We start from the raw sequence: 9571 nt of genomic DNA, 5'->3' as shown, positions 1-9571 counted from the left end.
GCTAGTCTTACTCCTTCCTTCCCGCCTATTCCAATGGAAACACTGCTACGACTTTGAATCTCTCCTTCCACTCCATCTAAACCATTACATCCATCCAAACAAATGCAATTGCCCTTCAACACTGATTGAATTTTCATCTCAAATCCATATCCTGCTGGCTGCTGTTGTGATGGAGGATTATTTGAAGAAGAATTTTGACGTCGATGCCAAGAGGCCATCGGAGGAAGCTTTAAAACGATGGCGATCGGCGGTCTGGCTTGTCAAAAACCCTCGCCGCCGCTTCCGCATGGTGGCCGATCTCGCCAAGCGCGCCGAGGCCGAGCGGAAACGCCGTAAAATCCAGGTTCTGGTTCTCTCTTTCTGTGTGTATGTGTAATTTTGTTCCCCTGTTTTTGAAGGCTGGTTTTGATTGACATTTCTGTTTTCCGCTGTTCCAGGTCATTTTATTTTCATTTTATTTCGAATATGTGTTGGTCAGATTAATTAATTCGGTGGCGTTTCTAGTATTGTTCTTGGTCTGCGGGCTAATTCACACCTCCTTAGAACTAATGCCATTTTCAAAATCGGGAAATTTCCTGAATGTTGCATTGAGGTTTAATTTCTTCATACTTTTCTGCCATTCACACGCATACGCACACACGGACTAGTTTCCTTCTCCTGGTTGGAAATCGACAAGCAGAAAAAAAATTCACGTCCCCATATTGTGAATCAATGATCCTGATACCCAAGAAATTAGAAACCCCTTCATTTCAAGCTATAAATGTTAGCAATAGAGCCGTGGTTCCTTAGTGATATCAAGTTTACCAGGTCAAAGTCTGCTTGCAACTTATGAATCGTGTTTTGGTACATCCAGAGGCCCTTCTCAGTCATGTTTCTGTGATGCAGGTTAGCCACAAAATATTCTTATACATCCCAAGCGTGAAAATATCAAATAGCATGAATCGTAGTAGTAGGATATATATATATATATATATATCACACTTAATCCACACAGTTGCTCACCCCGTGCGTATGAGAATTTCCACTGATCAGAATTGCTTTTACGGTTTTGAAACCTTGCTGGTTTGGTATATTTATTCGGTATGTAACGGATGATTGCTACAACTTTTTATCAAAGAGTCAGAAACTATAAATTAAGTGACTCATGATCGTTGTTATCAGAATGCTTCGTGATTATTGTGTATGCTAAAGCACAATGCAAGTTCGTAGTGAGGTGAAGTTTGTTTAATCGAGAGCAGAAATTAAAGAACCATGCCAAATATTCGTTGCACATCCTTCTTGACTGGAAAAGGGCCTTACTAGGTATGATACATAAAAACAAGAGAAGACAGGTATAAAAACCTTTGTTCCTGGTAGGCCTGTATAGTTGGATTAACCGATTGAATCCAATCGATTCTCACTTAATCAATTTTTTTGGGGGTACGTAATGATGAAGTGAATAAGCCAGTTTGGTTGGATCGTAACTGAATTGTTTTCGATTTGGTTTGATTGTAATCGATTTGTTTTTGATTTGGTTCGGTTGAAAATTGAAAAAGTCGAATTTAAACAAAAAAAAATCCTGCCATTTTATAATTTTTATCACAAAAAGAGTAGTTATTATAATTTATAATCCTACCATTTTTATAACTTTTTATATAATCCTGCCATTTCATAATTTATATATATATATAATCCTTCCATTTTATTAGAAAAAGTATATATATACATATATTATAGAATTTTATAATTCTGCCATTTTATAATTTATATATTTGTATTTTATAGAATTATAATTTATATAATATATATTTTTTAATTTTGATAATTCAATCAGTACAATTAACTGAACTACAAAATTGCTATTGATCGAATATATCGAGTTTTTTTTTATAAAAAAAATTAAAAGAATATAAAAAATTTGATCTCATCGATTTACTGAATCTTGAACACCCCAGTTCCAAGGACTTGTAACCACGTACTTGACTTTGGGTAAATCTTAAGAGTCTACGACCAGTCTTACATGAATGGTACTTTTTATTTCTATTTCTAAAGCGCTGACTTTCTTTAATATTAAAATATATTATAATTCCACTATAAGTCCTATTTTATTTCCTTTTCCATTTTTTATTCTTTTCTTTCCTACTACTTAAAACACCAATCATGCTTGTTTTTTTTTTTATTTATAATTTTCAGTGAAAATAACATTTCCTTTTTATTTTCATATCTAGAACCTTCAGTTGAAACCTAATTGATATGTATAAATTTTTATGTGAAAATGAGAATATGTTTAAATTAATTAATAATATTATGTTTATGTTGTTAGCAATGTTAAATCAATACTTTTTTATTTGATAAGGATGATAGTTTTATTTTATATTGTTATTGATGCTATATCAAATACATTTTTTATTTAAATGAATTTATAGTTAAAGTTTTTATTGGTTTAAAATTGTTAGTGATGTCATGTCAGATGTATTATAAAAAAATATATTATATTATAAGATTAATAATTGAAAAATATATTTTATATATACATAAATAAAAAAGTAATAATTGAGATGAGAATGATAAAGAAATCATTTTCGAGAACACGTATAAACAAATATGGTTTTAATTCAATTATTATTTTAAAAATTGAAAACTGAAACTGAAAACATAAACAGGACGCTGTAAATGTTTCTGTGGTAGAATTAGGATCCACATCGTTAATGCTCGATATGATAGTTCATTAATTGTAAGATAATCAAACTTTACTGACTAATTAAATAATAAGTTATCTTTCGATAAGGAGACCCACAAGAAACTAATGATAATTGCTCAAACATATCTAATTTGACTGATACGAGATCAAAACAAAGCATTGACATCTACTGATTATTAGTCTCGTGCAAAAATATTATTTTGAATCTAATAAAGTTGACTTTTATTTTCACTATAAGCAAAGAGCCAAAGTATATTCTTTTACTTTTACTCAAAATTATAAAATGAACTTAAAAATGGTGAAAACGAATAAAAATAATAAACAAGGTCTTACCTTTTAGTTTTATATTTCTGTGACAGAATATTTGAATAAAATTCTGGGAGTTGTCCAATTGTTTACATTTACATTTATTCTAAAACCTCCACCACAGTATTTAGTTTTGTATTTTGATGTATTTTGTTTTGGTGTTTTGGAGATAAAGGAATAAAATTAGAGATAAATAAGTGTGTGTTGGAGATAAATGGTATGTTTGGATTTGTATTTTGAGGTAATGTAAAATAATTTAAAATAAGTGGTATATATTTGATGTTGGGATTTGGGAGACAAAAGTTACTGTTAATTATCAAATCATATATTTTTTATATACATTTATATATATAAGTGTGTATATATATATAATATTTTGTTTGTGATTGAAATATGTATGTATATATATATATATATATGTATGATTAGACGTGTACTTGTATGAAAAAAAAATGATAAAAATAAAACAATCAAAATACACCTAGACAAAGGGTAAAATGTTGAAATTCAAACATTGGATTGGTTTTAGCCCACCTCGAGAATGGGCCAAAACAAAATCTAAACATTGTGGGTCGTCAAAATATTTAAGAGCACTTTCAAGATTAAATTCTATAGGAGTTATCAAAATAAGTTAGAATATCATCATTACTTCCTCCCAAGAAATTGGGGAGTACCCAACTCCCTTTTGTTGCACAAGAAGTCATTTTTATCTAACATCAGTTCTTTCCTCATGTAAACATACAAAGGCTTGTAACCCATCTCTGACCAAAACAACAGAAACCTTGGCAGCTTGTAAAGTGAGAATACTGAAAAACAACCTTAAGAAGTAAAGTGAGAGAATCCTTTAAACTTTGAGGACTATTAGCATGATTTAATTTCTGTAGAAAATAAACTTCCGTACTGGCAGAAGTTCTTCACAGTTCTCAACGTAATTTTGATACTTTCCCACATCAAGTTTAAAGAATCAAGTCACTGAATGATCTCCAGAGTGGAAGTGTTAAATCCACTCGGTTGCTATAACATAATTTCAGGAGCCGTTACCGAGTTATGAACTAAATCTGCTTATCAATCCTTTCAGTCTCTATTACATAACTTTAGGAACCATTACCAAGTCCATGTTTATGAGCTAAATCTGCAGCTTAATCTCTATTATGCATGCTCATCCGACATGTTTTAATACCTTCCCATGGCTTGTCTTGGAATTTTGGCATGTAAGTTAATGTTTCTGTCTTTGAATCAACAGCGATAAATGATCTTGGAAATTTTGTTTCATCAAATCCTTAATCAACACTGACAATTTAGCTTTTGAGTCTTCTCCCATGCAAATTGCATTTGAGAATTTTATTTACGTTGCCAGATGATCCCAAGGGCAATTTTTTAGGAGATGTCAAATGTTGAAATCAATTTTCATGGAAAAAGGATAACTTTGAATTACTTGGTTGTCTTTTCCGTTGTAGTACAGAAGAACATCTAGCATCTAGAACCGTATGTTTATAAGATCATTGGAAGTTAATTCTACCAAACTTTCTGTTCCTTAGAATCATATGAAATAATTCATAAACTGACATAATTATAGAATCATATGATAATTCATAGAAAATACATAACTACTCTAAAGAAAAAGTTTGAAACCAGAGAATGCATATAGTTTTAGCATCCATGATTAAGCTTAGTTACCTCAATCCAACGATAATCTGTTTTACAGGAGAAGATTCGTGTAGCTTTATATGTGCAAAAGGCTGCGTTGCATTTCATTGACGGTATGGTTAAGCGCAATAATGAGCTAGATTGTTGTTTATTGAGACTCGGTTTCCTTCTCAGTTCCATTTCTTTGGTACTACAGGAGTTAATCGAACAGACCGGCAAGATATCCCGGATGAGGTTAAGGAAGCTGGGTTCGACATTTGTCCAGAAGACCTTGCTTCAATGGTTCGATCACATGATCTAAAGAGGCTGGAATCTCATGGAGGAGCAGAGGGAATAGCAAGAAAACTATCAGTCTCACTTGAAAACGGGTTATCCTTGAGTGAAATTTCAACCAGGCAGCAACTCTATGGCAGGAACCAATTTGTTGATAAACCTCCTAGACCCTTATGGATGTTTGCATGGGATGCCATGCAAGATCTAACTTTGATAATACTAATGGTATGTGCAGTAATCTCCGTAGGAGTTGGAATTGCAACAAAGGGATGGCCAAAGGGTATGTATGATGGTGTTGGAATAATCCTGTGCATTTTCTTGGTGGTCATGGTCACTGCCATTAGTGACTATAAGCAGTCTTTGCAATTCAGAGATCTCGATAAGGAAAAGAGAAATATATTTGTTCATGTTACCAGAAATAGGAACAGACAGAAAGTTGCCATTTGCGACTTGGTTGTAGGCGACATTGTTAACCTGTCTATGGGAGATCAAGTTCCAGCAGATGGGCTTTATATATCAGGCTACAGCTTGTCTATTGACGAATCAAGCTTGTCGGGTGAGAGTGAACTGGTAATAAAGGAGAATGAAAGACCTTTTCTCTTGTCTGGGACAAAAGTGCAAGATGGATCAGGCATAATGCTTGTGACATCTGTTGGTATGAGGACTGAATGGGGAAGACTGATGGTCACTCTGAGTGAAGGGGGAGAAGATGAGACGCCATTGCAAGTGAAGCTAAATGGAGTAGCAACCATTATTGGAAAAATTGGTTTAGCTTTCGCCATTCTGACATTTTTGGTGCTCACTTCCCGGTTTTTAGCAGTGAAAGTTACTCATGGTCATATCACAAATTGGTCAATGAGTGATGTGTTGAATCTTCTGAATTTCTTTGCTATTGCAGTTACTATACTTGTAGTTGCTGTACCAGAAGGGCTTCCACTAGCAGTAACACTGAGTCTTGCCTTCGCAATGAAGAAACTGATGAACGATAAGGCATTGGTGAGACATCTCTCTGCTTGCGAGACTATGGGTTCTGCCAGTTGCATTTGCACAGACAAAACAGGAACATTGACCACAAACCATATGGTAGTCACCAAGATTTGGACATGCGGAGAAGAGAAAAGGATAGAAAATAACAAGCCTGGAAATGCACTGAGCTCTGCAATATCTGAGAAAGTAACAAAAACACTGATGCAGGCTATATTTCTAAATACGGGAGCTGAAGTGGTAAAAGGTAAGGATGGGAAGACTGAGATATTAGGTTCACCTACAGAGACAGCTTTGCTGGAACTTGGCTTGCTGTTTCAAAGAGATTTCCGTGCACAACGAAACGAGTCAAAAATAATTACAGTTGAACCTTTTAATTCGGTCAAGAAAAAGATGTCGGTGCTCGTGATGCTTCCAGGTGGTGGTTTAAGAGCGTTTCTTAAAGGTGCATCAGAAGTAATTCTTGGCCTGTGTGACAAAATTGTGGGGAAGGATGGGGATTCAGTGCCCATGTCAGAAGAACAGAGAAGGCACATCACAAATGTTATTAATGGTTTTGCGTGTGAAGCTCTCAGAACAATTTGCCTGGCTTTCAAGGATACAGATAAAACATCTGAAGATTCTATTCCTGAAAACAACTATACACTTATTGCAGTAGTTGGAATTAAGGATCCAGTGCGTCCAGGTGTGAAACAAGCAGTGAAGACTTGTTTAGCAGCTGGAATTGTAGTGCGTATGGTTACTGGAGACAACATTAATACAGCCAAGGCCATAGCTAAAGAATGCGGCATCTTGACTGATGATGGTATAGCCATAGAAGGGTCAGATTTTCGAGATAAAAGTACACAGGAAATGAAGGAGTTAATACCAAAATTGCAGGTCTAATAGTGGTGATAGAAAGAATTGTTAAATCAGTGCAATGAAGATCTGTAGTCTAATTTCTTTGAGAAATTATTTTGCAGGTTATGGCACGATCATTGCCTATGGACAAACACAAACTAGTAACTATTTTGAGGAAAGAATGCAATGAAGTTGTGGCGGTGACTGGAGATGGAACTAATGATGCTCCTGCTCTCCATGAGGCAGATATTGGACTAGCCATGGGTATGGCAGGAACTGAGGTCCGTGTATACCGTGCCAAAAAATATCTTTAATACATCTTTCAGTAACTATCTTTTAGTATAATCTTTTTCCTATAATATAAGAAATTACACTCGACCTGTATAAACAAAAGCATGTCTGCCTGTTGTTTCATTTTATATCTTGTTGGTGCTGCTAACATGGTATTACAACCTGGTCCTTCAATGGGTTCCTTCCACTCTTTTCTACTATATAACTCAATCCTTTCACCATTTGCTCAGTTTGGTTCTGTCACTTAATATCATAAGAGCTGCACAACCAAAAATATGCTCGGAGAAACGACTTCCTAAGCCAATAATATCTGTGTTAGATAGAGCTGCTTTATGTGTTCTTCTCTTCCTTATTGGCTCTTGAATACCCTCAGGTTGCAAAAGAAAGTGCAGATGTGGTGATAATGGACGATAATTTCACAACCATAGTCACTGTTGCAAAATGGGGTCGTTCAGTGTACATCAACATACAAAAGTTTGTCCAATTCCAGCTGACTGTAAATATTGTTGCACTCATGACAAACTTTTTTTCTGCATGTATTGCAGGTAGCCTTTCCCTCAACAATCAATTAGGTGTATCAAATTCATTTATCTATAAATCGCTTACAATATTGGATGACTTAACAAGTTTAATGCATCATCATTGCAGGTTCTGCACCACTCACTGCTGTGCAGTTGCTCTGGGTGAACATGATCATGGACACCCTTGGTGCTTTAGCTCTTGCAACAGAACCTCCACATGATGGATTGATGAAGCAACCACCCGTTGCAAGGAACGAACGCTTTATTACAAAAATCATGTGGAGAAATATAGTTGGTCAGAGTATCTATCAGTTGATTGTGCTTGGAGTACTGGAGTTTGAAGGGAAGCGGCTCTTGAACCTCAATGGTCCACATTCAGATGCTACCCTTAAAACCTTGATATTCAACGCCTTTGTCTTTTGCCAGGTAGAGATCTGTCGAGTTAACCTCAAAAAAAAATGCAATACATTAAATTTCCATGGTGCTTTTATGTACATGTTAAGTATAATCACTCGTTTCTGGCATCCCCTGAAGCAAAAAAAGTAAACATTTATTACCTTGTAAAACTGGAAGTATGTCTAACTTTCTTTTATTTAAGTTTGATGTTCGACCAAAAAATTAGCTTATAGAAACACTCGTTTAAATCTGCAATATTCTTCACTTCAAACTACCAGGTTTTCAATGAAATCAACAGCCGCGACATGGAGAAGATAAACATTTTACAGGGCATTTTCAGCAGCTGGATTTTCATTATGGTCATGCTCTCCACAGTGACTTTCCAATTTGTTATAGTGGAATTTTTGGGCAAATTTGCTGATACCGTTCCACTAAGTCGGGAGCTGTGGATGGTCAGCATCTTGGTTGGATCCGTAAGCTTGGTTGTCGGTGCTGTCCTAAAATGCATCCCTGTTTACATGGGTAAGAACACTCGAATTGTGAAGCATCATGATGGCTATGAACCATTACCTTCCGGACCGGACATGGCTTGAACAGGTACAAATATTTGCTGAGAAAGCCCCCAAATTAATATGTACAAGGTGAAAATCAAGACTTAGTTTAGCACACATTTACTTGATACTTCTATCGTCATGCATGTATCGAAATTACTTTTTCTCTCTCTGGGGGTCAAGAATTTGGGGAGGGGGACTATATTCTACTTTCCACCCTACAAACAATAAACAAAATAGATTGCTCTTTGTCAAATTGATTGGTCATAGGCATCAAATAAAAAGGACCTTTTAAGAGGTGTGCTTTTCTGGGGTGTTGTTGGAGGGCAGTTGTAGAAGAGCTTAAAGGAAGATTGTACAAGAGATGACCTTATAGCATCTTAGAGGGTACAACATATATAGCATAGCAACATTCAACTCAACTCTGGAGAAATGGCATTTCCATTCCCCTCAATGCTGCTGTAATGTGCTTCCTTATCTTTGATTGTACAAAATGACACCTTTGCTTTTCTTTTGTAAATTCATTTTACTCCAATTCAATATTTGAGCTCAGATTCCATTTTCTGTCTGAAGAACAATGTAATGGATTTGGCATGGCTAATAATGGTTGGAAATTCTTGAAAAATTTTAATGTGTCAGGTGTTGAGAAGTTTGATTCACAGGTAAAGAAATGCATAACCCTGCTCTGTCAAATGACTTGGTCCATTTCATTAGAGTGCTCTAACACAAAGTTGGCAAGTATCTTTCTTGTATCAGCTCATACAGTTACGTTCATAATTATATCACGAGATCATCAACAACTATAAGATTTGATATTTCAGAGAATTCATGTTTTTCTACAGAATCTTCTAATTATTGAAATAGACAAACAATTAACAAACAGAAATCCACAGACTGCGAGTTTGAACCCATGCCTTATAATCAACAATCTAAATTTTCTGTCAAATAAATGTTGCATCTTACATTCCGTTTGATTAAACCCAGATAATTGATTTATTTGTACATACTGACAGGTATATATCAGAGAATACAAAATATAATCAAACTATATACTGCTCATTCATATGAGACTGCTTGAACTA

The 9571-nt window shown here is 35.0% G+C and overlaps 1 protein-coding gene across 2 annotated transcripts; it reads left to right on the top strand.

Moving 5' to 3' along the window:
• LOC105172143 (calcium-transporting ATPase 4, plasma membrane-type) lies at positions 1–9547 on the top strand. Of its 2 annotated transcripts, none has more exons than XM_011093486.3 (7): positions 1–343; positions 4692–4746; positions 4830–6769; positions 6853–7011; positions 7395–7566; positions 7670–7968; positions 8217–9547. In XM_011093486.3, exons 1-7 carry the CDS (start codon positions 170–172, stop codon positions 8529–8531), a joined length of 3114 nt encoding a protein of 1037 aa, XP_011091788.2. In that variant the 5' UTR covers positions 1–169; the 3' UTR covers positions 8532–9547. The 2 variants fall into 2 exon arrangements, with proteins under 2 accessions (XP_011091788.2, XP_020552761.1); XM_020697102.2 differs by lacking the exon at positions 1–343 and adding an exon at positions 377–885.
• Positions 9548–9571: the final 24 nt, after the last annotated feature.

The sequence above is a fragment of the Sesamum indicum genome, linkage group LG10, assembly GCF_026168435.1.
Source record: "Sesamum indicum cultivar Baizhima isolate 11 linkage group LG10, ASM2616843v1, whole genome shotgun sequence".
Taxonomy (NCBI): domain Eukaryota; kingdom Viridiplantae; phylum Streptophyta; class Magnoliopsida; order Lamiales; family Pedaliaceae; genus Sesamum; species Sesamum indicum.
The sequence above is the reverse complement of the archived record's forward strand: the minus strand, read 5'-3'. Positions and strand labels throughout refer to the sequence as shown.

What these genes read in the sequence shown, in the direction of transcription:
- LOC105172143 (XM_011093486.3), top strand. Translation starts at nt 170, where the DNA reads ATGGAGGATTATTTGAAGAAGAATTTTGACGTCGATGCCAAGAGGCCA. An exon ending in TGGGTATGGCAGGAACTGAG is followed by an intron (nt 7,012 to 7,394) that starts GTCCGTGTATAC and finishes GAATACCCTCAG; the next exon opens with GTTGCAAAAGAAAGTGCAGA. An exon ending in ACGCCTTTGTCTTTTGCCAG is followed by an intron (nt 7,969 to 8,216) that starts GTAGAGATCTGT and finishes TCAAACTACCAG; the next exon opens with GTTTTCAATGAAATCAACAG.